Raw genomic sequence first — 27023 nt, 5'->3', positions numbered from 1 at the left:
TCGGTGTGCCGACTGTGCTGGGGGCGGTGGCGGGCTCAGGTTTCCCACCGGCTGCCCGCGGGGTTCACCGCAAACCGGGGACCCCGGCGGGGCGGACTCTCCGGTCGCGGGGTTTGGAAACCGCACGCGGCAGTCGCAACCCGCGCGGGCCGCCGGGCCCGGCGAGGGCGCTCCAGGCCGGGCCTCCGGAGCAGTCGCGCGCCGCCGGGGCCGCTCTAGCCGGCGGGCAGGAGCGCGGTGCACCTCGGGAAGGCGGCGGGCTGCTCCAGCCCTCGGCGTCGCGGGCGCCATGGTAGGTGGCGAGGCTTCCGCCGCGGTGGAGGAGCTGGTGTCCGGCGTGCGGCAGGCGGCCGACTTCGCGGAGCAGTTCCGCTCCTACTCCGAGAGCGAGAAGCAATGGAAAGCCCGCATGGAATTCATCCTGCGCCACCTGCCCGACTACCGCGACCCGCCCGACGGCGGCGGCCGCCTGGACCAGCTGCTGTCTCTGTCCATGGTGTGGGCCAACCACCTCTTCCTGGGCTGCAGGTGCGGATCCCTGCCCCCGGCCGCTCGCCCGCGCCGCAGCCGGGCCTGGCCTGACCACCCCCGGACACACTGTGACATCTCTGGGCCTCGGTTCCTCGCTTGGTAAACGGGTGGTTGTGGTGACTCCAGTAATTCAAGGTTGATGAGCTCAGTGGAAGGTGGGCTGGAAGGTTGAGCTGCTATTCCTGTTCCTGCTGTCATTAGCTAAACGACCCCCGTTGCAAAGTGCATTTGTAACCTGCTAGCTTCTTGGACTCTTGGGTTTTACAGGTGAGACGGCTTTGGGAGGGCCCTGCCGCTTCAGGCCTCGCCCGCGGACGGTGGTCCTTAGCTTTTACTCCGCACTCCCCAGCCTGCCGAATCCTCAGCTGGGGCCAGTGAGAACCTCACTGTCTTTCCGCCAAGATCCCCGCAGCCCACTGCGTCCTGAGGATGCCTGCGGAGCCTGCCGCTGAGTGCCTGATAAGGCGGCAAAGCGGGAGTTCCCCGAACCCTTTTACTGGACAGTTTCTAACAGCGTTCCTGGTTCTGTGGCTGTTACAGCTGTCTCACTGGTCACCTGGCCTATCCAGGCCGGAGCCACTTGGTTTTGCTTCCTAAGCTGGGTTTTGTTAGAATAATGTGGGGGAGCAAGCCAGGCACCCCCATCCCTTTTCTAGTTTTTGGGAGCCCCTGGGCCGTCGTGGTCCACGGGGTGCAAGGTCGGACACATGCTGTTTGCGTTAAAGCAGCATGGCACGTGTACTGCTAGACATGCGTGCCACTGCTGTGAATCTGCAAACGCCTGCTCCATCGTTGGCCTTGTATCCGGAGCGGGAAGGGCCCATCCCAGGGCTGCACTGTGTCGGTTTCCCCAACAGTTTCCTGTCAGTCTCCTGATGCCCACAGGACAAGTCAGGCTTCCCAGGTTTTTACCTTATTCCTTTTTATTATGCAGCTACAATAAAGACCTTTTAGACAAGGTGATGGGAATGGCTGATGGGATTGAAGTGGAAGACCTGCCACAGTTCACTACCAGAAGTGAATTAATGAAAAAGGTAAATACCATTTCCAAGTGTATTTGACAAAATGGTGTAGTTCATGGTCTGTAACAGAGCATATGATTTTTTCCCAATATTTAGTTATTTTTATTTGAAAGAGCAACAGAGAGGGAGGAAGATATCTTCTATGTGCTGGCACACTCTCCTTTTGTCTGCAATAGCCAGGGCTGGGCCAGACCAAAGCCAGGAGCCTAGAGCTCCATCCAGGTCTCTCACGTGGGTGGCTGGGACCCAAATACTTGGGCCACCCTCCACTGCTGTCCCAGGCGCATTAGCAGGGAGCTGGATGGGAAGGGGAGTGGCTGTGATGTGCATTGACTCTGATACGATGCGGGTGCCAGGGTCACCAGTGGCGGCCTAACCTGCTGCATCCCAACGTGATTGTTTACTGCCCTGAAGATGAGGCCTTTCATTTAGATTTTCCTGTAATTTGTAAACTTTTCATAATCAGGTAATAACTCAGTAAGGAGAATTACACACTGGTGGTGAAGCAGCACGTGAACACTCTTCAGTTTGTCTAGGAACATTGTTTTGAGTATTTTGCTTGAGCTTCAAGAAAATGTTGACTAATGTGCCACAGTTGGTAACAGAATAATTCGTTAGCTCAGCGGGCGAGGGCGGGACCAGATTTGGCCTCTGAGACATCTGATGTGCTGAGAAGAACGTGGCTGGAGGGGCTGGCACTGTGGTGTAGCAGGTAAAGCCGCCACCTGAAGTGCTGGCATCCCATATGGGCGCTGGTTCTGGTCCTGGCTGCTCCACTTCCTATCCAGCTCTCTGCTATGGCCTGGGAAGGCAGTGGAGGATGGCCCAAGTCCTTGGGCCCTGCACCCACGTGGGAGACCCGGAAGAAGCTCCTGGCTCCTGGCTTCGGATTGGCAGAGCTCTGGCTGTTGTGGTCATCTGGGGAGTGAACCAGTGGATGGAAGACCTCTCTCCTCCCTCCCTCTCTCCCTCCCTCTCTCCCTCCCTCCCTCCCCCCCCCCCCACTTTGCCCTCCAAATAAATAAATAAATCTTTAAAAAAAAAAAAAAGCAGTGTGGCTGGAGCCGCGCCCCAGTGCTGGAGCTGTTGGCTGCCTAGGCTGTGTGAGGTGTGGACTCTGCCCGGAGCTTTGCTCGGGGCTGGGCCTGTGCAGAGTGAGGCAGAGAGAGCCTCATTTGGGGCTGGCATCCTGGCTACGTTTCAGCACCCCTCCCCAGATGTGCTTCCCTGGGTGACACAGGAAGTTGCTCCCATAGCTCCCAGAGTTCCTTGGGCACTTGAGTCAGGTCTGTTTGAGAGCGGACTGTGACGTGGGTGGTGCCTTGAGTTTTAGTCCTTATAACTTCAAACCTTATAGTTCTTATAACTTCAAAAGGCACACTGCAGAGCAGAAAATTTCCACAAAACTGATCAAATGGCAGAAGCTGGGGCCCCTTTGTAGTTCTAACCTCTGAGGCCTGGATAAGCCCTTTCACCTCCGTGGGAGCTTGTTTGGGAAGGCAGGGTATATAGCCATCTCCTTTTGATGAGTTCAAGAAATTAAATTCTCAGCTGCCCAGAAAATATTTGATTTGCAAACCAGTATATACCCCGGTGGGTTTCAGATGGTGTTTCTTTCTTTTCTTTTTTTTTTTTTTTTAAAGATATATTTATTTATTTGAAAGTCAGAGTTACACAGAGAGAGATGGAGAGGCAGAGACAGACAGACAGATGTCTTGCATTCACTGGAGCTGTGCCGATCCGGAGCCAAGAGCCAGGAGCTTCCCCTGGGTGTCCCACAAGGGTGCAGGAGCCCAAAGACTTGGACCATCCTCCACTGCTTTCCCAGGCTATAGCAGAGAGCCGGATTGGAAGTGGAGCAGCCAGGACTCGATCCAGTACCCATGTCGGATCCTGACACTGCAGGTGCCGGCTTTACCTGCTACTCCCATAGCACTGGCCCCCAGAAGGTGTTTCTTAAAAAAAGATTCCTTTTGTTTGTTTGTTTTTAATAAATTGATTTGAAAGGCTAACAAGAGAGATCTTCCATCCTGTGGTTCACGCCTCAGATATCCACAACAGCTGGGGCTGGGCCAGGCTCAAGCCAGAAGCAGCTCCATCTGGGCCTCCTACAGGGTGGCTGGGGCCCAAGTACTTGGGCCATCTTCTGCTGCTTTCCCAGATGCATGTAGCAAGGAGCTGGGCTGGAACCAGAGCAGCGGGGACTTAAACCGGCATTCCGATTTGGGACATTAGTGTTCCAAGTGGTGGCTTTAACCCCCTGTGCCACAACTCTGTCCTCTTTTAGTTTTTAACTTGAACTTGGAGTCAGAAGCTTCAGGTTGATGTTCAAGCTTCTGTTTTGCTTTTAAAATCAGCTGTTAGCAGGAAGCTACTGTTTTTACCCATGTAGCTGTGTGAATTGGGAATTTGATTTTTGGGATCCATGACAGTGGCCATGATGTTTAACAATTGCTGGGGCCGGCGCCACAGCTCACTAGGCTAATCCTCTGCCTTGTGGCGCTGGCACACCGGTTTCTACTCCCGGTTGGGGCGCCGGATTCTGTCCCGGTTGCCCCTCTTCCAGGCCAGCTCTCTCCTGTGGCCAGGGAGTGCAGTGGAGGACGGCCCAAGTGCTTGGGCCCTGCACCCCATGGGAGACCAGGAGAAGTACCTGGCTCCTGCCATCAGATCAGCACGGTACGCCGGCCACAGCGCGCCAGCCGCGGCGGCCATTGGAGGGTGAACCAATGGCAAAAGGAAGACCTTTCTCTCTGTCTCTCTCTCACTGTCCACTCTGCCTGACCAAAAAAAAAAAAAAAAATTGCTGGGTAGTCCCTGTCCCATAGTGGTGCAGTTCTTGGGGCCCAGCTGGCGGGGGGGGGGGGGGGGGGAGTGGCTACTGGAGAGCCCCTGGCAGGGCAGAGCAGTCAGGGAACAGGGTGTACCTTCATGTGCCAGCAGCTGTGGGACAGTATTTTTCCCTTGCTTTTTGTCCCTAAGAGGTTTTCTCCCTTCTCGGGTTTGCTCCTGTTTTATCAGTCGTCCTTTATGGTTCTCTGTCATGTGTTTTCTGAAAGGTAGAACTAGACTCTGTCTAGTCATGCTGAGCTGCTGAGAGATCAGAATATTTCATGAAGTTTGGGTGCAAACCCCAAGAGGTGATGTATGTTCCAAACATTGTCCTTAGACCAGTGTGGAGTGTGCGTGGGTAGGTGTGTAAGGGTCTGTCTGAACTGTTAAACATCATAAAAGGGTCTTGTCCCTCAAAATGTACAGATCTCTGGCCTGAGATGTGTATATTCTTTAAAGATTTACTTTATTTATTTGAAGGCAGAGTTACAGAGATACAGGAAGAGACAGAGAGAGAGATCTTCCATCTGCTGGTTCATTCCCCAAATGGCTACAACTGGCAGGACTGGGCAAGGTGGAAACCAGGAGCCAGGAGCATCTTCCTGGTGTCTCACATGGATACAAGGGCCGAAGTCCTTGGGCCGTCCTTTGCTGCTTTCTCATGACATTAGCAGGGAGCTGGATTGGAAGTGGAGCAGCTGGGACTTGAACTGGTGCCCACATGGGCTGCCGGCACTGCAGGTGGCAGCTTTGCCCGCTGCACCACAGTGCCAGCCCCAGGATGTGTATTCTTGACAGTGTCCTGCACACAGTGTCTCCAGAGGGCTCCTGGCGTGATCTGAGCATCCTGGAAGCAGCACCGCCATCACGTAGTCAGTCATTTGCAGTTAGGACCTGCTGAAGCCTGCAGAGGCCACATTTCTGTAGCATTTTTGAATTATGCATGTTGCAACTTGCTTCAAATAAAACTTACATTTTCTTAGTAACTAAGTTTAATTTTAGACTGTTGATGCCACCAAAATGATACTCGGCTGCTCCTACACTGAGCTTTGCCAGTTGTTAAGTCTTTTAGATAAGCCCATCCTGAGAGCAAGTCCTCTGGCCTGTGAGCCACAGCAGATTTGTATGGTGATGGACGCTGTGCCTGTCTGGTGACGGTCACCTTGAGAACACACTGGGAGGAGCCACTGGATTTTGTGGCCACGTTTATCCCTGGCCTGTCGTTTGCGTGTGTGGTGGAGGCTGGGAAGCATTGGGCCATACTGCCAAGACTGAGAGCAGAGAAATCCCTTATGTCAAGCTGTGCACCTGCAAACATCTATTGTTACTCCTGAAATTGATCTTCAGCTCTATAATTAGAGTTGAGTTGGGTTTTAAAGCTAGCTGGCAAGTGGAAATTAATCTTCTGGCATCTCAGAACCCGACAGTGATGACTTAGAGACATAAACTCGAGAAGTAAAATTATGCAGATACATGATGACTTCTGCAGTTTTAAGGCAAGAACATCTCTTCTGTGTGTCTGACTTTTTTGGGGGGAAGTCTGAGAAAAGAAATGAGAGTTGGTCTCTGACAGGTGGGATTTGTCCAAAAGTTGCAGTGTATGATACTGTTTTCTTTTTTAAAGAATTATTTTATTTATTTGAAAGAGTTACAGAGAGGTAGAGACAGAGAGGTCTTCCATCTGCTGGTTCACTCCTCAGATGACTGCAACAGCTGGAGCTGCGCTGATCTGAAGCCAGGAGCCTGGAGCTTCTTCCGGGTCTTCCACGTGGGTACAGGGGCCTGAGGACTTGGGCCATCTTCTGCTGCTTTCCCAGGCCATAGCAGAGAGCTGGATCGGAAGTGGAGCAGCTGGGACTCGAACCGGCACCCATATGGGATGCTGGCACTTCAGGCCAAGGCTTTAACCTGCTGTGCCACGGCACTGGCCCTGATACTGTTTTCTTTTGAAAGAGGCGGCTTCAAACCCAAACAATCTCAGATCTCTAATTAGCATCCCTGGAAGCCTGCCAGCAGCTTTTGTGGGTGCCCCACTTACCCATTAACGAATGATAATTAACAGACAGCGGCAGCAGGCTCAGGAAGGGTGTCATTGCTGACTGTCAGAGTTAATATTTCCAAGGTAATGTCTTAATCAAGGAGAAAGAGGAGTGAGTGACTAGGAAGCTGACATGAGTGGCTCAAAGAAAGAAGCTGTCAACTAAATTACGTGGTCCATTTTTCCTGTGAACACTCTTATCCCAAGAAGAAAAACTTATTTGGAAAGTGGCTGTGTATGAAAAGTGAATGTTAGAAAAGGTGTGCATCATGTCTGTGTGAGTGACCCCACCTGTGCCTGCATCTCGAGGGGCCCTGTGCATGTGTCTGTGTGAGTGACCCCACCTGTGCCTGCATCTCGAGGGGCCCTGTGCATGTGTCTGTGTGAGTGACCCCACGTGTGCCTGCATCTCGAGGGGCCCTGTGCATGTGTCTGTGTGAGTGACCCCACCTGTGCCTGCATCTCGAGGGGCCCTGTGCATGTGTCTGTGTGAGTGACCCCACCTGTGCCTGCTTCTCGAGGGGCCCTGTGCATGTGTCTGTGTGAGTGACCCCCACATGTATCTGCATCTTGAGGGGCCCTGTGCATTGTGTCTGTGTGGATGACCCCACCTGTGCCTGCTTCTCGAGGGGCCCTGTGCATGTGTCTGTGTGAGTGACCCCCACATGTATCTGCATCTCGAGGGGCCCTGTGCATTGCGTCTGTGTGGGTGACCCCACCTGTGCCTGCTTCTCGAGGGGCCCTGTGCATGTGTCTGTGTGGGTGACCCCACCTGTGCCTGCTTCTCGAGGGGCCCTGTGCATGTGTCTGTGTGGGTGACCCCATGTGTCCTGCTTCTCAAGGGGCCCTGTGCATTGTGTCTGTGTGGGTGACCCCCTGGTGCAATTCCTGCTACTCTCTGGGGTGCAGCAGTTGCAGTGTTGCAAGGTGGCCAGTATGGTTGTGTGTTTGAAAAGATTAAACCTGTTGTTGAGTTACCAGAGGGCTTGGGTCCCATGGTACATGCTCAGTGGAGCTATCTTTGTCTCTTTATCCACCAGAAGTAAAGCCAGAAAAGTTGGGTCCAGCCCCATAGGGCAGCACCAGTAACAGCCAAGCCCCCGGCAGCTGCAGTGCTGGTGCGCTGCTGGTCTGGCCGACCCGAGACCCGAGAGGTGGCTTAGGTGCCTCTCTGCTCTGGGCGTGAGCGGCTGCCTTGGAGACACTGCCTTCTCCTCAGAGGAGAAGCACGTCCTGCAGTTGGCTTTTTTCGCTGAGGCCTTTTTTTTCCTCCTCCCCATCTCTTCAGGACTGACTGCTCAGCTGGGAAATAGGTCAAACCTTGAAATTTCTGATTACTAAAAAGACTGATTCACTCATACTGCTAAATGTTAAGGAAATCCATTCAAATACAAGGTGACAGCCAAAGTGATTTCTTCACACCCTACTTTAAAGTTGTCTGAAGCCAAGTTTAAATTCAGCAAAGGTGCTACAGTCCTCAGAAGCCGCTGAAGTTGCCCACTCTGTGAAGATAGGCTTTACAGCTTCTAATAGTGTGAATCCAGAAATGCCTCACCTTCACATCCCCTAAATAGCCCGACTCCCTGTGCAGCGCTGTGAATTACTACCTGAATCGAATGCTGCTCATTTAGAACAACAAGCGTTTGTGTGATTCTGCCTTTGGAGCACTCACTGTAGTGAGTTTAGTTATTTCCGTTACCACTTTAGATTTTGAGCATTTATTGATTGTAAGCAACAAGAAAGTGAAGCACTGGCTTCCAAATGGATGGTGTGGTCACTGCTTTGCCGAACCTGCTCATCTGTAGTAAAATGTTAATAGTGTCTAAGTATGCTCTCTATCTGGGTAGTACCTAAATAAATGTTGCATCTCTGCTACGTCTTACCTTTATGAAGATGAATTAGATTCCCTGGACTACGTGCCTGCATAACCCTTTCTTTTTTATCCCCCTAGCATCAAAGCTAAGACGGAAGGTTAACATCGTGTCATCATGAGCTGCAGGCTTACAAAGGAGGCTGGGACAAGTGTGACACTGACCACAGAGCTCTGGAGACTGCTGGGACTGCCAACAGAAAGAGGCAGGTGGAATGACAGGGAACCTGTCTCAGCTGGCTTTTTCCAAGTCCTCACCCTTTGAGTAGCTGTCACTGTAACAGTGTGCATGGATATTTATGTATTTATAGATCATGCCGTCTGAGGTGAATTCAACAACATTGTACGAGCCCTCTTTCCTGTTGTTTTATAAATGCCAAACTTTTTGTTTAAAATGCTCTTTTAAAATATATTAATGTAATAATGGCAGGTAATGATTTTATAATTTGGATTTTTCCACAGTGTACCTGTAAGCGTGGTTCTGTTTTATGGCTTTTTTCGCACTCATGCAAAGCAGATCCTTGATTCCCTCACATCAACCTGAGCTTTATCCTGTACCTACCTACCCCTCACTGGCACTCACACTAGTGTTTTTTTAGGAATTGAGAATCAAACCCTAGGCCTGAGGAACCCTCCAGTTAAGGGAAGAGGCAGTCTACAGAACAGCCCGCCCTTATTGCAAGGGGCTCGGTCAGGTTCCCGCCTGTGCAGCAGCCTGTGTGGGCTCCACAGGGCTCAGGCCGTCCCGGGGAGCCCGCTCTTTTTCCCTGAGGCTTAGGTTTCAGCATGAGGAACTGCCTTGCATGTACTTAACAAATACTTGAGTGCCGTCCTGGTTGGCTGTAAAATTTGTGAATATTCCCTTTTTAATGTATTTATTCCGTTCTTCTCTCTTCGCTATTAAGTCATAAATATGCTCCAGGCATGAATCCCGGGGAAGGGCCTTCATCTGGGGGCAGCAGTGACAACAGTGCAGGATTCTCACAGCAGTGGCAGGCTCTGTGTGCAGTCCTGGCGATAGTGGTGAGCGAGACGCTAGGCCTTGCCAGCTTAGTCTGCAGGAGAGCTGGCAGGGCTGGGGGAGCGCCGGCGGGACAAGACTCTTGCCAGCAGCATGCCGTGGGTGGGCCACAGCTTTGGGCAGCTTCTAGTGCCAGTCTCTGGAGCGACCCCTGGATGGCCTGATTGAGGCGGGCAGGATCTCTGTGTGTAACCGTGTAACCGGGACAAACCTTTCCTACCTGGAAAATGGGGTCACAGAAGCAACAGAGGAGCTGCCGCAAGGCTGAAGATAGCAAAGGTCAGAGGCCAAGCACAGAGCTTAGCGACCTCAGCATCGTTTCTTCCTCACGTGCAGCCTAGCTTTTTCCATTATTATTTGGACAAAGTTAATTGCAAGGCTTAAAAGATCAAATTAAGAAATAAGAAAGTTGGGCCGGCGCCGTGGCTCAATAGGCTAATCCTCCACCTTGCGGCGCCGGCACACCGGGTTCTAGTCCCGGTCGGGGCACCGGATTCTGTCCCGGTTGCCCCTCTTCCAGGCCAGCTCTCTGCTATGGCCAGGGAGTGCAGTGGAGGATGGCCCAGGTGCTTGGGCCCTGCACCCCATGGGAGACCAGGAAAAGCACCTGGATCCTGGATCCTGCCATCGGATCAGCACGGTGCGCCGGCTGCAGCGGCGGCCATTGGAGGGTGAACCAACGGCAAAGGAAGACCTTTCTCTCTCTGTCTCTCTCTCTCACTGTCCACTCTGCCTGTCAAAAAAAAAAAAAAAAAAAAGAAATAAGAAAGTCACTTGAAAATGCATTTTCAACAGGTATCTCATAGATTTCATTTTATGTATATAAAGCCCCAAAGTAGAGTAATAAAGCAAATTTAAATTATAGTATGACTTCCCCAAGCTCAAGCAAAGAAAAATGTTCGGTCAGCTCAGCCTGCGCATTGCTCCTGGTGACGGGGGCGGAGCGAGGCTACTTGGGGGCCACTCTGCGGCAGCAGTGACCAGGGCTGCTCCCTCGGGACGGCAGGATGCAGCACGCCCTCAGCAGGAACCGGAGGATCCTCCTGCCAACCCCGCGCTGGCCCTGCCTCTTGCCCTGGGTGCTGGCTGTGGAGTCTGTGGTGTCAGCGGTGGCTGCGGTCCCAGCCCCCTCAGGCTCACGGGCAGCTGCGGCGGCTTCTGGCTCTGCGAGGTCCACACGGCTCCTGGCACTGGGGCTGGAGGGCGACACCTTGGAGGCTGGCTTGGGGGCGGTGCTGGGAGCAGGGCTCCTCTCCTGCTGTGGCTGGCCTGGTAGGAGAAAGTCAAGAGTGGGGTCACCTCGGGGGCCTTGGGCTCAGCTCCTGGAGGCCCCAAAGAGGCAGGGGATGAGGGGAGTGGGCAAGACTCACTGGAGACTTTGGGGGAGTCGGGGGCGGCGCTGGGAGCAGGGCTCCTCTCCTGCTGTGGCTGTCCTGGTAGGAGAGAGTCAAGAGTGGGGTGACCAAGGGGGCCTAGGGCTCAGCCCCAAGAGTGCCCAAGGTGGCTGGGGCTGGGAGGGAGAGGGGAAGACTCACTGGAGACTTTGGGGGAGTCAGGGGCAGCACTGGGAGCAGGGCTCCTCTCCTGCTGTGGCTGGCCTGGTAGGAGAGAGTCTAGAGTGGGGTCACCTCGGGGCCTTGGGCTTAGCTCCTGGAGGCCCCAAAGTGGCAGGGGATGTGGGGAGTGGGCAAGACTCACTGGAGGGCTCGAAGAGTCGGGGGTGGCGCTGGGAGCAGGGCTCCTCTCCTGCTGTGGCTGGCCTGGTAGGGGAGAGTCAAAAGTGGGGTCACCTCGGAGCCTTGGGCTCAGCTCTTGGAGGGCCTGAGGCAGGGAGAGGGCAAGACTCACTGGGGGCCTCGGAGGAGTCGCTTTGTGCGGAGGAAACGTTGACGGCCATGCTGTCACAGGACACTGACACCAGAGCCAAGCCGTCATCCTCTATGGGGGGGGGCACTTGCTGTTCTGCGAGGACTTGGGCAGGGACATGGAGTCCTGGGACTGAGGGCCTGGCGTCCCCTCGGTCCCCGTGCCTGGCAGCAGGCCGAGGCCCACCAGGTACTCCCTGGCCTCCAGGTCCCGGGGAATGCCCAGGGGCTGCAGCAGGGTGACCGCACCCTCCTCGTGCTCCTGGGCTGCTTCTCGGCCAGGGCTGAACCACGAGTGGGTCCTGGCGTCCTCCGCACTGGGCCTCCCCGAGGCATCGATGGTGAGCAGCCACGCCAGCAGCTCCTGCAGGGCTGGGCTGATGCCACGTGGCACCACGTAGGTGCCGCACAGCACCCGGTCCTGCAGCTCTTCCGAGTCTTTGCCGCCAAAGGGCAGCGTGGCCTCCAGCATGGCAAACAGCACCACCCCCAGACTCCACACGTCGGCCTTTAATGCGTCGTAGGCCTCCCCGAGGAAAACCTCTGGTGCGCAGTACTCGGGGGTCCCGCAGGCGTCCCTTACCAGCGTGCCCTGCTCCAGCCGCAGGCTCAGCCTGAAGTCCGCCAGCTTGATGTTCATGTGCTCGTCCAGCAGCAGGTTGTCCAGCTTGAGGTCCCAGTGTGCCACGCGCTGACCATGGCAGTAGCTCACAGCGGCCAGCGCCTGGCCAAACAGGGCCCTGGCCTCGTCCTCGGCCAGGCCGTCCTGCTCCTGCACGTAGTGATAGAGCGAGCCCCTGGCCGCCAGCTCCATGACCAGGAACAGGTGCGTCTCCGTGTGCCGCTTCTCCAGCAGCCGCATGATGTTGTCGTGCCACAGGCTCCTCAGGATGACCACTTCCCCCTGCGCGGACAGCGAGCTGCTGGGAGAGCCGTCTTGCAGGAGGATCTTCACTGCCACGTACTTGCCTGACGCCAGGTGCCATGCCAGCTTCACCAGGCCGAAGCCGCCCCGGCCGATCGCATACATGAAGCGGTACCCGTCCAGAGAAGGATGGACGTCCAAGGGGCCTTCCATGCCTCCGGTCACCTAACTACGCTCTCTCGACTCCCTAACTCGCTCGACACACGCTAGCTAATCACCGACCCTCACTGCACTGCCTACAACACAAAGGGACCACGGGGGCCTGACTGCCCAGCTGACTAAGACACAGCACCAGCTACTCTCACTACGCTAGAGGCGAAGCCGCAAGACTATCTCAATAAAGCAGAAAACAACAAAGAGGAAAAGCCACTAAATCCTCGAATGCTGATACTTCTGAGCGTGCTAGCTGACTAGAGTAGGGGAAGCAAAAATAAAGAAAACTGCAAACAAAGGCCAAATGGGCAAAACAACAATGAGGAGGAAAACAACAAACTAAACAAAACGGGAAAAAGCAAAAACCAAACACACCCAGAAACCAACAACCAAGAAAAAGCACAAGCAACACCAACGAGCGCAAAGGCTGGTTAGATGGGTCCTAGTTACACAGATCACATAAGAGTGCTCTCTGGGTAAGGGAGCCGAAAACCCAGGCCCCGGCAGCCGCTATATATACTTTTTGGGCGCTCACCTCACATAGTGGCGCCTTATGAAGTTAGAGTGAGAAACGGACCAATCCCAGCCCAGCCAGGGACTCTGTAATAATACAACTTTCATAACAGTGAGGCATTATGAAGTCAGAGCAAGAAATTGACCAATGGGAGCTGTAGTTCATCCACAGTGGCTTTCTCCAGAATCTTCCAATTGAATAAAAACGATACCCAAAGAGATTTTGGCCTAGGTTGTGATAGGGATTAATACTTAACTTTTGAGAAACTCCAGCCTGTAGATTGCTCGGTGGCCTTCAATTTCTAGTGTTTTTTTTTGTTTTTGTTTTTTTTTGTTTTTTTTTTGTTTTTTTTTGTTTTTTTTTTTTTTTTTTTTTTGACAGGCAGAGTGGACAGTGAGAGAGAGAGAGAGAAAGGTCTTCCTTTGCCGTTGGTTCACCCTCCAATGGCCGCTGCGGCCGGCGCAGCGCGCTGATCCAAAGCCAGGAGCCAGGTGCTTCTCCTGGTCTCCCATGGGGTGCAGGGCCCAAGCACCTGGTCCATCCTCCACTGCACTCCCTGGCCACAGCAGAGAGCTGGCCTGGAAGAGGGGCAACCGGGACAGAATCCGGCGCCCCAACCGGGACTAGAACACCGTGTGCCGGCGCCGCAAGGCGGAGGATTAGCCTAGTGAGCTGCGGCGCCAGCCAATCTCTAGTTTAAATATGATGATAAGTTGTATCTTTCGAAGACCTCCTAGTGTCTCCACTTGGTATATCCCCTCCTTTGCCTTTACCCTCTGAGTGATGGGTCTCTGAGTGATGATGGAACAACTTCTCTGGCCTCGGTAAACTCAACACGTGTTCTGTTGCCCAAGACACCGCCAGGTACACTGTCCGCATCTCCAGAGCTGAGAGGAAGGTGGCTTTGTCACCCTTTCCCCCTAAGTCATGGTCAGATTTCTCGGCAGAAACCCTGGAAGCCCAGAAGGTAGTGGGGTCCATGCTACATCCTCCGAGACTGTCCTCCGCCTGGTAGGGAGGAATCGAGGCTCTGCCTGGCACTTGGGGTTTTGGGCTCCTGTCACAACAACAACCAAAATTCCTGACTCCTGGCTTCAGCCTGGCCTAGTCCTGGAGGTCATTTATGGGGTGTATCAGAGCTTGGAGGAGCTTCCTCCTTCTCCCTCTCTCTCTCTCTCTCTCACTCACTTGCACTCTCTTTCCCCTCTTCACTCTCACACAAATAGAATACATCTTAAAAAAAATGCAATACCCACAAACACACATGATGCACATGCACACACATACACATGTATGCACGCACAGGCACGAACATGATGAGCGATACCCACAGACACACACACACAGACATACACAGATACACATGATGTACACGCACACATGCACACAGGCACAGACATGATGAGTGATACGCACAGACACATGATGCACATGCACATACACATGATGCACACACGTATGTGTGGGGAGCAATCCGGACTAGACTAAGTTGCTCGAATTAGGACTTATTCTATGCATCTGCTCTCCCACAATATGGCGCTGGGAGAGAAGTAAACAGCTTCCGCACAGCTGCCTCCAGTTCAACCAATTAACTGTAGGACTTGCTCCTGATTGGAGAGCAGCGTACTCAGCCGAGTTGGGATTGGCGGAGGAGGACTATAAAGGAGGAGAGAGACGGCATGCACCAGGAACATCTATGGGGAACATCTAAGGGAACCCGTGCAGCCCCCGAGAGAACCGGCCGGCGGTGTGCCGCTCCCCTGCGGAAGTGGGGAATGTGGCCAGGGGGAACTGCCCTTCCACGGAGGTGGAAGGGATAGTAGCCAACCCGGGAAGAACCAGCAGCAAACCCGGGGAGGGCCGAGCAGACGAGAGAACAGCGCAGGGTCCTGTGTCGTTCCCCCATGAAGACGGGGAGCGACATAATGGTGCCGTGACTCGGATATGAAGCCTAGGCAGGGCTTAGTGTCGTTCCTCCACGAAGAGGGGGAGCGACATAATGGTGCCGTGACTCGGATAGGAAACCTAGGACGGATAGGAAACCTAGCTCGGATAGGAAACCTAGCTCGGATGGGAAACCTAGGACGGATAGCAAACTTAGGAGGGAAGAAACGGGAAGAAACGGGAAGAACTGGGAAAATATCGGAGAGAGAAACTAGCAAACAGCCTAGGGAAAAGCCGGACGAAAAAGGAGCCGGAAGAAGCTATTGAAAGCCTAGGCATAGACTCGAAACAGCCTAGGGAAAAGCCGGACGAAAAAGGAGCCGGAAGAAGCTATTGAAAGCCTAGGCATAGACTCGGATACGGACTACGGGGGGAAGCTGGGAGAAATCTCTAAGGTTGAAAGCGAAAGTGAAAGCTAGAACAAACAGACTCAGACGCGGACTGTGGGGAGAGGCCAGGAGAAATGAGGGAGGAGTATTGTTGGAGGAAAGCTTGGGGAAACATACCGGGTAGAGAAAAGTGTTAGGGAAATTGAAGCCGCGGGGGGCAGGCCAAGGCGGACACGAAAGCCACTTTGGGATTCTCAAGTTAGCCCGGGAATAGGGGGCGAAAAGTTGAAACCAGAAGCTGAGACGTAAGCCAGATTGGGATCCGTCTGATTAGCCCGGGGAGCAAAGGACGGGAAGCCAAATCGTGGGGCGGAGACGTACGCTGGGTTGAATTCGCCAGGCTAGCCCGGGGAACTTAGATTGAATCCTAGTGGCGGAGACGCAAGCTACGCTGTGTTACTCGCGGAAGCCGCCGCGTGCAGAGAGAGCACGGGGCGTGAGTAGATAGGGAACGCTGGCGTAGGCCGTGGTTCAGACGCGAAAGGGTTAAGCGTGGAGACCGCGGAGCGCGCAAAGCCGGGAAGCTGCGCAGATGAGAGAGGCGCGCGGGCTGAAGCGGCGCAGAGCCGGGAACCCGCCGGCGGGGCGAGGTGCCGGGAAGCCGCAGGGATAAGAGAAACAGAAGTTTTAGAAGTAAAGTGAGAGAAATAGGAATGCTGGCAGACAGAAGTAAAATGGGAGAAATAGAAATGCCCGGAGATAGAGAAATAGAGAAAAATAAGGCCTCCCCTCAACATGCCAATTAGAAGGCTTGGATTCGGTCTGCCTGATTTAAGGCGGTAAGCGCCAGCAAAGCTCGACCAGAGTATGAGCTGCAGGTCACCGAAGATAGGCACGAACCAACACTAATAAGTCTCCCCCACAATTCGGCAATGAGAAGGCTTGGATTCGGTTTGCCTGATAGGTTTTGTAAACACCTGCAGGCAGTTCTAGCAGAGCAGAGCATGCGCTGCAGGGCACCGAACACAGGCACGCATCAGCGCCTAAAAACCTCCTCACAATGGCGAAGAGAGGACCCGGATTCGGTTTTCCTGATTGATAGGACTTGTAAGAGCCTGTGGCAACTCTAGCAAGTACAGCAGAGTGTGTGCTGCGGGACACCGAAGACAGGCGCGTATCAACGCCAAAAAATAAAAAGAAAGGGGGATCTGTGGGGAGCAATCCGGACTAGACTAAGTTGCTCGAATTAGGACTTATTCTATGCATCTGCTCTCCCACAATATGGCGCTGGGAGAGAAGTAAACAGCTTCCGCACAGCTGCCTCCAGTTCAACCAATTAACTGTAGGACTTGCTCCTGATTGGAGAGCAGCGTACTCAGCCGAGTTGGGATTGGCGGAGGAGGACTATAAAGGAGGAGAGAGACGGCATGCACCAGGAACATCTATGGGGAACATCTAAGGGAACCCGTGCAGCCCCCGAGAGAACCGGCCGGCGGTGTGCCGCTCCCCTGCGGAAGTGGGGAATGTGGCCAGGGGGAACTGCCCTTCCACGGAGGTGGAAGGGATAGTAGCCAACCCGGGAAGAACCAGCAGCAAACCCGGGGAGGGCCGAGCAGACGAGAGAACAGCGCAGGGTCCTGTGTCGTTCCCCCATGAAGACGGGGAGCGACATAATGGTGCCGTGACTCGGATATGAAGCCTAGGCAGGGCTTAGTGTCGTTCCTCCACGAAGAGGGGGAGCGACAGTATGCACAGACATAATGAATGATACACATTCGCACACATGGACACACATGATGCACGCACGCACAGGCACGAACATGATGAGCGATACCCACACACACACACACACAGACACACACAGACATACACAGATACACATGATGCACATGCACACATGCACACAGGCACAGACATGATGAGTGATACGCACAGGCACACAGACACACGTGATGCACGCACATGCACATGCACACAGGCACAGACATGATGCACGGTGTACGCAGACACGCACACACACACACGTGCTCTGATCAGGGTGCCTGGCCCCCACTGGGCTGTGGTAAGGATCCCTGAGGACAGCAGGTCTGGCTGTGCTGTGTCCCTGTCCCTCTGCCCTGCAGTCCTGTGTCCCAGGGCTGCGAGCGTGGCCGAGGACTCCTCAGCGGCACTAACACTTGGGCCATCTTCTGCTGCGTTCCCAGCACGTGAGCAGGGAGCAGGATCAGAAGTGGAGCAGCCAGGCCTAAAGCTGCACCTGTGTGGGATGCGGTGTCCCAGGCGGTGGCACTGACAGCTGTGTCACAACGCTGCCCCGCCAGAGACTTTAAGAAATCCCACTCTGTGAGATTCCCACATGGGAGCTGGCATTGTAATGGATGTCCTCGTCTTTGCCTTGCCTGACTGGGTCCAGGGCCTGGGTCCCTGACACCCACCTGCCAGACCCAGATGGAGCTCGCGGCTTCTGCCTTGGTGAAGCTGGCCTGTGGGCAGCCCAGGGAGGAAAGAGCACTTGCAGAGCCCCAGAGGTGGCCCAGTGTCTGCGGCAAACACCAAACACGACGGCTCAAAGGGCAGGCGGGGAAGGTCCCAGCTGTCACAGCAGGAGCCGAGTCCCGCCCCGAAACAGATGGAGCCTGGCAGGGATTTGAAGGCCAGCAGTGCTGGGTGTCCTCACTGATGGGCATCAAGCTAAACCACACTGGGGCCACACAGGGCAACAGGCCTGCCAGCCTGGCCCAGCCCTGCTATCAGGGTCAAGGACAATCTCAGCTGACCGGGAGGCCCTGAGACATCCCTGCCCATGACCACTTTGGTCCCTGCACAGGAAAGCCTGGGATGGTGGATGCCACGAGACCCTTCCCCAACCACAGCCTCATGCCTCCCGTGGGAATCCAGGTCACCAGGACCCTGGGCCCTGTCCTAATTCACAAGCCCCCTGCCCGCCAGCCCACCAGCCCACCAGCCCTCTGCTATGCTGTTGTTGTTACCCATTGCCCTCCTGATCCCAGGCTGGAGACAAGCCTAAGGCTGGGAGCCAGGCCAAGCCTCCCAGAGGGACTGCTCCTTCCATAGCTCTCAAAGCTGCAATGCCAGCATGGAGAGGCCACAGACATTGCATAGGGCCCAGTCAGGAGCTCAGCAGTGCAGTCAGCAACCTGAGCCTCCTGGGGGCCTCGCCCAGGCCACCTCTGTGACCCCTGACAGGGCCTGGTCCCTGGGCCATTGTCATTGTGCAGTGGGCCCTGGGGAAGACGCACACTCGCCGGCAGGACCTGGGGTTCCCACGGGACGTCTGATGGTGGGACCCAGGTAACGTGCAGGTCGGGGGTCACAGGGTCTCCTATGCCCAGCACGTGGCTCAGAGCCCTGTCACTCAGGACAGCTGTGAAGCACTGGTCACTCATTGGGGTGACCTTGATAACCCTCTGAGTCACTTCCCCATGGAACTTTCCAGAGGCACTGCATGTGTGACGTGAGCACCTGCTGGAGCCCACGCAGCCCAGTTCTGTGCACGGAGCATCCATGTAACCTCAGATCTGGAAGAAAGCTCCTTCACTAAACACAGCCTACCTGCCCCAGAAATGTGGGAGTGAGGAAGACAGTGGTGGGGGAGGTCCCATCCTCCAGTGTCCCCAGGTGGGGCAGAGGGTCCTGTCCTCTCCAGTAGGTCTCAAGCCTTTCTTTCCATTCCCTGGGAACTTGGAAGACCTGGGTGCTGCCAGGGGCATCCTGAACTAAAACCAGGTCCTCATCCTGCCTATGTCCTCTGTTGCATTTGGGCCTCACCTTGGGCAGGCCGGGCACACAGCAGCGTGGACCTCCTGCCCGGCTCCACCTGCAGCTGTTAGACTGCAGAGCCGGTGGATCCCATACCCCATGAGGTCAGGTGCATGGCCCTCAGGGGAATGGGGTAGTGTTCTCCCTTGACGACGCAGGAGATGTTGGATAGGACACTGACAGCTCTGTGGACTGGACCTCCCTGCTGTGCCAGAGGCCTCAGACCTCAACCCTCGTGTGCCTGTGCCCTGTAGGCGGCTGCTGAGCAGAGGACCAGCCCAGACCCCGGATGGAGGGGCAGTGAGCTTTGGGTCTAGTCTATGAGGAAGGGACCAGGCCCTGCGACCCTCAGACCCTCAGATCGAGACAGGGGCCTCCAGGGCTCAGGGTCCCAGGCAGGGCTCAGGAAAGGGAACTTGACCTCCCGGTGGCCCCCAAGGTGCCAGCCTTCCCTTCCCCGCCCCTTTCTGGCCCAACACCACGTTCCCGGCCATGAGGCCTGCAATCAGTTCTCCTCTCACGGGGAGTCTGCCTCTCGGTGCTGAATCCACTGTCTCCTGAGACGCCGACCGCCCCCTCTCGAGGGAGAAATCGTGCTTGGGGCCTGAAGGACTGAAACACGTCCTTCGCATAGAAGGGCAGTGTCGCTCCCCCTCTTCATGGAGGAACGACACTAAGCCCTGCCTAGGCTTCATATCCGAGTCACGGCACCATTATGTTGCTCCCCGTCTTCGTGGAGGAACGACACAGGACCCTGCGCTGTTCTTTCGTCTGCTCGGCCCTCCCCGGGTTTGCTGCTGGTTCTTCCCAGGTTGGCTACTGTCCCTTCCACCTCCGTGGAAGGGCAGTTCCCCCTGCCACATTCCCCACTTCCGCGGGGGAGCGGCACACCGCCGGCCGGCTCTCTCGGGGGCTGCACAGGTGTTCCCCTTAGATGTTCCCCTTAGATGTTCCTCGTGCATGCCGTCTCTCTCCTCCTTTATAGTCCTCCTCCGCCAATCCTAACTCGGCTGCCCACACGCCGAGTACGCTGCTCTCCAATCAGGAGCAAGTCCTACAGTTTATTGGCTGAACTGGAGGCAGCTGCGTAGAAGCTGTTTTCTCCTCTCCCAGCGCCATATTGTGGGAGAGCAGATGCATAGAATAAGTCTTAATTCCAGTAACTCAGTCCAGTCCGGGTTGCTCCCCACAGGGCAGCAGCGTGGGACTTCCGGGTGAGCTTAGCCAAGCCACCTGATGTTTCCTTAAAGAGCAGTTGGGGCAGCAGGAACACCCGGGATCGCTCTCTGTCAGGGGCGGCACCCGCCCAGGTCCCGCAGCTCTTGGCATCGAATGTGGCTGAGATGGGTCAGGGAGAGACGACGTAGTGTGGGAGACGCGGCCAGGCTGGGCACTCAGCGGGATTGAAAGCACACTAGGGGCCGGCGCTGTGGTGTAGCGGGTACAGCTGCGGGTACAGATGCAGCCTACCGTGCTGCATCCCATATGGGTGTCGGTTTGAGTCTCAGCTGTTCCACTTCCCATCCAGCTATGGCCTGGGAAAGCAGTAGAGGATGGCCCAAGTCCTTGGGCCCCTGCACCCACATGGGAGACCCGGAAGAAGCTCCTGGCTTCAGATCAGTGCATCTCCAGCCATTTTGGCCATCTGGGGAATGAACCAGCAAATGGAAGACCTCTCTCTCTCTCTCTGCCTCTGCCTCTCTGTAATAACTCTGCCTTGCAAATAAATATATAAAACTTTATTTAGAAAAGCACAAAAAAAATTATAGTATGACTTCCCCAAGCTCCTGTTTGAAATGTCCTTAGTCACAGTTGTCTGATTAACTTTTCTGATTTTTCTCCCATTGTTTCCTAAGCTTAAAGTGCTTGTTTTATGTCTTGTCTTTTGCAACCTCTGTTGCTCTCTTACCTATGACATTAACTAGTATTTTAGAATTTCACCTTCTGTATATTTCTGGAATAGAAAGTAGCAAAGCAAGCTAAGAGTCTGCACTGTAGCACTCCTTGTTGGGTAGGTGAGATGCCCTCCATCAGGGACCCGCACTGCATGCAAGCCGCAGGGTCCTGATCAGTGAGGCCACAGGGAGGGCCATGGTCAAGAGTAACTGGAGCCAGTGACTAAGGGGGCAGGTGTTTCGGTAACACAGATTGAGCCACTTGGAGTGTCTGCATCCCAGAAGACTGGCAGTTCAAGTCCTTGTTACTCTGCTTCTGATGCACCTCCCTGCTCACATGCTTGGGAAACAGATGGTGCTGGGTCGAGTCCTAGAGTCCGTGCCACCTCCATAGGAGACCCGAATGGAATTCCTGGCTTCAGCTTGGCCCAGCCCTGGCTGTTGCAGCCCTATGGGGAGCGAACCAGTAGATTGCAGATCTGTCTGTCTCTCCATATCTGTCACTCCTTCAGAAAATAAATCAATAAATCTTGAAAAAAATGGGTACAGTGTTGTGGCATAGTGGCATATGTGCCTGAGAAGGCAGTGGAAGGCGGCCCAAGATGGCTGCTGCCACCCACAAGAGAGACCAGGGTGGACTTCTTGGTTCTTGGCTTCGACCTGGCTGTTGTGGCCACTTGGGGAGTGAATCAGCAGGTAGAACCACTCTCTCCCCTTCTCTCTCTTGCTTTGGTTACAAATAAATAATGATACATTCTTCTGTTAGCACGCTACACCCAGAAAATTGCTTTCTGAAACTAGTCTGTGGCCTGTTTGATTGGTTCTTCCCCCTCTCAGAGGTAAGGGTTACCCTGAACTTCCCCAGGTCCCACTTGAACCACTGAGGGCCCAGGGAGGAATCCTAATGACCACTGCCCAACCCCAGAGGCCCTGCAGTACCTAGTGAAGCACTGCTGGCCCATCTGAGAAGACAGTGCCTTACCCTGCACGTCAGGTGCTAGGTGCTACCTTCCCTCTCCAGGTCTGCCAGACTCAACCTTAGGCGTCCCTGTGCCTTGGCACTTCTAGTCAGGCTCTCATTCTTTTTTTTTTTTTTTTTTTTTTTTTTTTTTTTTTTTTTTTTTGACAGGCAGAGTTAGACAGTAAGAGAGACAGAGAAAAAGGTCTTCCTTCTGTTGGTTCACCCCCCAAATGGCTGCTACGGCCAGTGTGCTGCGCCTATCCAAAGCCAGGAGCCAGGTGCTTCCTCCTGGTCTCCCATGTGGGTGCAGGGCCCAAGGACTTGGGCCATCTTCTACTGCCCTCCCGGGCCACAGCAGAGAGCTGGACTGGAAGAGGAGCAACCGGGACAGAATCCAGCATCCCAACCGGGACTAGAACCCAGGGTGCCGGCGCTGCAGGTGGAGGATTAGCCTAGTGAGCCGCGGCGCCAGCCTCTCATTCTTGAGCACACAGTTCAGGGACCCTTCTGACTGGGGAAATACAGAGTGAACAGCTCTTGTGATGCAATGGTTTTAGAACCTAACGAAGCTTTTAGTCTCCTGGAAATTGCTTCATTCAGCCTTTTTTTTTTTTTTAAGATTTATTTATTTGAAAGGCAGAGTTACAGAGAGGCAGAGGCAGCAAGAGACAGAGAGGTCTTCCTTCCGCTGGCTCATTCCCCTGATGGTGATAACGGCCAGATCTGCACTGATCAGGAGCCAGGAGCCTCTTCCAGGTCTCCCACATGGGTGCAGGGGCCCAAGGACTTGGGCCATCTTCCATTGCTTCTCCAGCCATAGCAGAGAGCTCAGTCGGAGGTGGAGCAGCCAGGGCTTGAACCGGTGCCCATGAGATGCTGGCACTGTAGGCAGTGGCCTTACCTGCTAGGCTACAGCACCAGCCCCTTCATTCAGTGTTGAGTTCATGGTAAAAGAACAACCTCTGCCCTCATCATGTTTGAATGTTATGAGAGAAGCAAGCCAGGCAAGACTGTTTCTTCCCCAAAATTCGCTGTACCCCTTCTAAAGTCGGGAGTCCCGAGCTAGATGGGGCTTCACTGGCTGCCCTTCTCCCCTGGGTTTGGAAGGTTTTCTCACAGCACCAGGGGCCAGGGCCGGGCCCTTTGCATGGGCTTCTGTCCCTGATGGACACACTAAAGGCTGACTGAGGAGACGGAGTACACTCTCAACACTCACTCCCTTAGAAATCAGGGACAGAAAATAAAAATTGAGACTGTTTCGCTCCCACTAGATTTGAGCTGATTTTTACCTAAACTGCACTTGGCCATGTGGCTGGGGCTTTTTGCCTTGACAGTGCTTTCTGTCTGGGATGACCCTTTAGAATGTAACTCAGGCGGGTCCCAGCCCAGGAGTCTGGTGAACCACAAACATACAGGAAGGTGGCCCTCCAGCCTTGCTTGCCTGGGAGGCTGCTGCTGTTCTGGGCCTGTGGCAGGTCTTGGTCCTCCTCCAGCTTAATGAACGATCACCTGGCATAGGTCAAACCTGAGCTGTGGGCCTTGCGACTGAAGCCCTGCTTGGCTCTGGACGTTGCCCCCAAACGTCATCCTCGTAGGCTGCATTTCCCTTGTCTTAGAGATTTTCTCAGAGTAGCACTGTTGAGTTGTCCCCATTAGGACACCTGTAGGTTGGAACTGGTGGAGTCTGCTGTTGAGTCACATCACCTCGGTGTCTGCACCTGCACAGTGGCCATCACTCCCACTTCAGTCTGTACGGGCCTCGGGAACACCAGACGCCCATGGAAGTAGATGGCACTGGCTCAGTGCTGCCCAGTTTTTCCTTTAAGACCACACTGGGAAAATATAAATTCTTTAGCTAAGCTAGATTTCATGAAAGAAAAAATGGGAGCCCACCATTCCTGCACTCATGTGCCATTCCTAAAGCTGCCCGAGGGGGGCTTCACCCATGTGACTTCTTACTCATTAGCAACTGATGTGGGTGTCTGAGGAGCAGCAGGCGCTGAACAATGAAGCACCAGCCAGGAGACCACTGTCGTTTCCGTTACCCCAACACTAGCTGCCGTGGAACCCCCAGACGCCAGATCTAGGGGTCAGTGGCTTGCACAGCATGTAGCCAAGTATTGCAGAGTTAAAGAGGTCTTCCATCCTCTGGTTCACTCCCCAAAAGGCAACAGCTGGAGCTGTGCTAGGCCAAAACCAGAAGCCTGGCACTCCAGCTGGCTCTCCCATGGGGGTGGCAGGGACCCAAGTACTCGGGTTCTCTTCTAGCTGCTTTCCTAGGCTCATTAGCAGGGAGCTGGATCGGAAGTGGAGCAGCCTGAACCCAAACTGGTGGCCATAAGGATTGCCAGTGTTGCAGGTGAGGGCTTAACCTCTGTGCCACATTGGCCCTAGCATGTTCCTTTCACTTTAAGCATGGCCTTTACTCAGGGGACAGGTTACATGGCAGGCAGCTGGTCCCAAAACTTTTTCCTGGACTGACTGCATTCTGCATCATTCTGGCTGAGAATTTTGGGCCCCAGCTTACTACCTATTCCCCTTAAATCAGCTGTTTTCAACAACTCAGGTAGTGGGGGCTGGTGTTGTGGCACAGGTTAAACCATCACTTCCTATGCTGGTATCTTGGTTCCCATCCCAATTGCTCTTCTGATCCAGCTCCCTGCTAACGTGCCTGGGAAAACAGCTGAAGATGGCCCAAGTGACTGGGCCACTGCCATCCACATGGGAGACCCTGATGGAATTCCTGGCTCCTGGGTGTTGTGTTCTGGGGAATGAACCAGCAGATGGACGATCTTTCAATTATTTTAAAACAACAAAAAAAATCTCAGGTGGCAGACTGTGACTCTTATTTCTTTATTTACCAAATGACTTTTTTTTTTTATTTTTAAAGATTATTTATCTGAAAGGGAGAGTTACAAAGAGAGAGCTTCCATCTACTGCTTCACTCCCCAAATGGCCACAGAGACTGGGATTGGGCCGAGTGGAAGCCAGGCACTCCATCCGGGTCTCCCACATGGATGCAGGGGCCCAAGCACTTGGGCCATTTTCCACTGGTTTCCCAGGTGCATTAGCAGGGAGCTGAATAGGAAGTGGAGCAGCAAGGACTGAGAGGCTCATCTGGAATGTGTGTGCCACTATGCCAGCACCCTGTTTTCTACTTTTAGAGTAAGAAACAGAATGCGATTTACAGCGTCCAAGAGTAGTCAGAGCTTGGACCCTGGAGGTCCTCTGTTGTCCCATAGGCCTTTTGCTCAGGCCTCTGCATGCACAGCCAAAGGCTGTCAGGAGAGCAGATCCCCACCTTTGGCTCTTGGAGTCTGAGCCCTCACTGGGTTTGCAGTGACTGTGGCCCGTTTTCAAGCTGCTCTGTGCAGAAGACCTGGCTCAAGTCAAAGAGCAAATGTGTAAGCGCTTCCAAAAGCCAGGCCCTCCTGGCATCAGGCTCAGCGCCCTCCCTGGCATCAGGCCCCGGCTGCCTTCCTGGTCTTGCTGGCTTGCAGAAGACCCCTTGTACCCCCGCCTCCCGCCCAGGACTGTCCAGCTGACATTGCAGGACACCGTCACCTGAAACCACAGCCGTCATGCCTGCTGCAACACAGCAAGATGAATAATTTAGCTTCTCCTGGAGGGGGTTATTTCCGAGCCTGTGGCTGAGCCTGGTGATACTGGGTGGAGTCTCCGATTCCTCCCTGGTCTCTGCCCGGTATGGTTATCAGGACAACCAAAAGCCATCTTTTTCCTATTGGAAGTGGAAAGTTGTCTGACTCAGGAGGCGGCAGTAGGTGAGCAGCTTCCTGTTCCTTGTTTTCTTTGTACCAGCACCAACACAGAAACTTTCCAACTCGGTTTTATACACTGAGTTTGTACAGGGACAGCCAAAGGGCTGCAGCTTCTCTGATGTTTTCTTAGTGGGAGTGCTGCTAGTCCAGTTCAGCTGGTGGGCTGCGGTATTCTTGGCAAAAGGTCTTGTTTGTAAAGGACGAAGGGAAGAGGTCAACTGCATCCTTTGGGTTTCTAACAGGAAGCAGCACAACCAACCCTTTGCTCTTGGCAGCCTTCAAGACACAGTGGATAATCCCTTCCTCATTCCAACAAAGGTGACTAAATGGTTTAGCCTGATGGAGCCTGAAGGGATCGTCATAGTAACAGGCTCTGGTCCCCTTTACCTAAGTTCCCAACCCAGGTACATGTGATGGATGTGACTTCCAGGTACGACTAGAGGTCAGCTGATCACCCCCGAGGCTCCAGAGGGCCATCTGGTACCAGGACCATCCCCACGCACCTACTTGCCCTCATCGTCCAGAACACACTGTGTGTTAGCTTCTTGAGAAATGTATTAATCCAGGAGCTGTGATCATAGGAGCATCATGCGGTTAAACTTCAACACTCATCAAATGGCAGAGTTCCACGTGCAAGCTTCTCACCAAGTGTGAACGTCCATACACCAACGAGGAAGCCTGGAGCTCAAGTCCTTCCAGGGTCACCACTGAAAAGCTAATGTTGAGCTGTGGGACGGTCACACTCCCAACAAGGTTTGTAGAAAGCAGAGCTCACGCATCGTTTTGGCACAGCTGATGTTTTCTCTGAGTGGAGACTTTCCTGTTTCATAAAGCTGCAGTGAAGATAGGAAGAACTTGTCCCTAGCCTGTGGACTTTCATCTTTCTTTTTAAGATTGATTTATTTACTTGAAAGTTACACAGAGAGGAAGAAATCTTCCAACCACTGGGTTACTCCCCAAATGGCCACAGCACCCAGGGTTGGGCCAGGCCAAAGCCAGAGTCAGGAGGCTCCTCTGGATGTCCCAGATAAGTGCATGGTCCAAGCACTTGGGCCATCCTCCACTGCTTTCCCAGGTACATTAGCAAGGAGGTGGATCCAAGTTGAAAAGACATGTCTCCAGGGGCCAGCGCTGTGACACAGCAGGTTAACACCCTGGCCTGAAGCACCAGCATCCCATATGGGCACCGGTGCTGTCACAGCAGGTTAAAAGCCCTGGCCTGCAGCACCAGCATCACATATGGGCACTGGGTCGGGTCAAGTCCTGGCTGCTCCACTTCCCATCTAGCTCTCTGCTATGGCCTGAGAAAGCAGAAGATGGCCCAAATCCTTGGGCCCCTGCACCTGTGTGGGAGTCTCAGAAGAAGCTCCTGGCTTCTGATTAGCACAGCTCTGGCTGTTGCAACCATTTGGAGAGTGAACCAGTGGATGGAAGATCGATTTCTCTCTAATTCTGTCTTTCAAATAAATAAAATAAATCTTTAAAAAGAAAAAAAATTGTAAGGCTGAAAACAAACCATAATTAGTTCCGAGAGGGGACCTTCCCAGGGATTTTCTCCACATGT

General features: G+C 54.0%; 2 protein-coding genes across 5 annotated transcripts; one reads left to right on the top strand and one right to left on the bottom strand.

Moving 5' to 3' along the window:
* The first annotated feature begins 155 nt into the window (after positions 1-155).
* Positions 156-8722, top strand: CDKN2AIPNL (CDKN2A interacting protein N-terminal like). 2 transcript variants are annotated; one of them, XR_011389731.1, is made up of 3 exons: positions 156-798; positions 1466-1565; positions 8375-8722. XR_011389731.1 is itself a non-coding variant. In XM_008255019.4 (3 exons), the coding sequence occupies exons 1-3, from the start codon at positions 290-292 to the stop codon at positions 8384-8386; spliced, it is 351 nt and encodes a 116-aa protein (XP_008253241.2). In that variant the 5' UTR covers positions 215-289; the 3' UTR covers positions 8387-8722. The 2 variants fall into 2 exon arrangements, 1 of the variants encoding a protein (XP_008253241.2); XM_008255019.4 differs by having other exon boundaries at positions 215-528.
* LOC100339055 (serine/threonine-protein kinase MARK2) lies at positions 8436-26003 on the bottom strand. 3 transcript variants are annotated; one of them, XM_017341056.3, is made up of 5 exons: positions 11163-26003; positions 11013-11074; positions 10850-10912; positions 10685-10747; positions 8436-10583 (listed from the first exon to the last, which is right to left on the bottom strand). In XM_017341056.3, the coding sequence occupies exon 1, from the start codon at positions 12255-12257 to the stop codon at positions 11253-11255; it is 1005 nt and encodes a 334-aa protein (XP_017196545.3). In that variant the 5' UTR covers positions 12258-26003; the 3' UTR covers positions 8436-10583; positions 10685-10747; positions 10850-10912; positions 11013-11074; positions 11163-11252. The 3 variants fall into 3 exon arrangements, with proteins under 3 accessions (XP_017196545.3, XP_017196546.3, XP_069932209.1); XM_017341057.3 differs by lacking the exon at positions 10850-10912; XM_070076108.1 differs by lacking the exons at positions 10850-10912; positions 11013-11074 and having other exon boundaries at positions 11763-26003.
* Positions 26004-27023: the final 1020 nt, after the last annotated feature.

This window comes from Oryctolagus cuniculus, chromosome 6 (genome assembly GCF_964237555.1).
Source record: "Oryctolagus cuniculus chromosome 6, mOryCun1.1, whole genome shotgun sequence".
Taxonomy (NCBI): Eukaryota; Metazoa; Chordata; class Mammalia; order Lagomorpha; family Leporidae; genus Oryctolagus; species Oryctolagus cuniculus.
Note: the sequence above shows the minus strand (reverse complement) of the source record. Positions and strands in the feature narration are given on the sequence as shown.

Excerpts from the sequence above, each read along its gene's own strand:
- CDKN2AIPNL (XM_008255019.4), top strand. The coding sequence starts at position 290 with ATGGTAGGTGGCGAGGCTTCCGCCGCGGTGGAGGAGCTGGTGTCCGGC. Across the intron at positions 529-1,465 it reads CACCTCTTCCTGGGCTGCAG|CTACAATAAAGACCTTTTAG; the intron begins GTGCGGATCCCT and ends TTTATTATGCAG.
- LOC100339055 (XM_017341056.3), bottom strand. The coding sequence starts at position 12,257 with ATGGAAGGCCCCTTGGACGTCCATCCTTCTCTGGACGGGTACCGCTTC.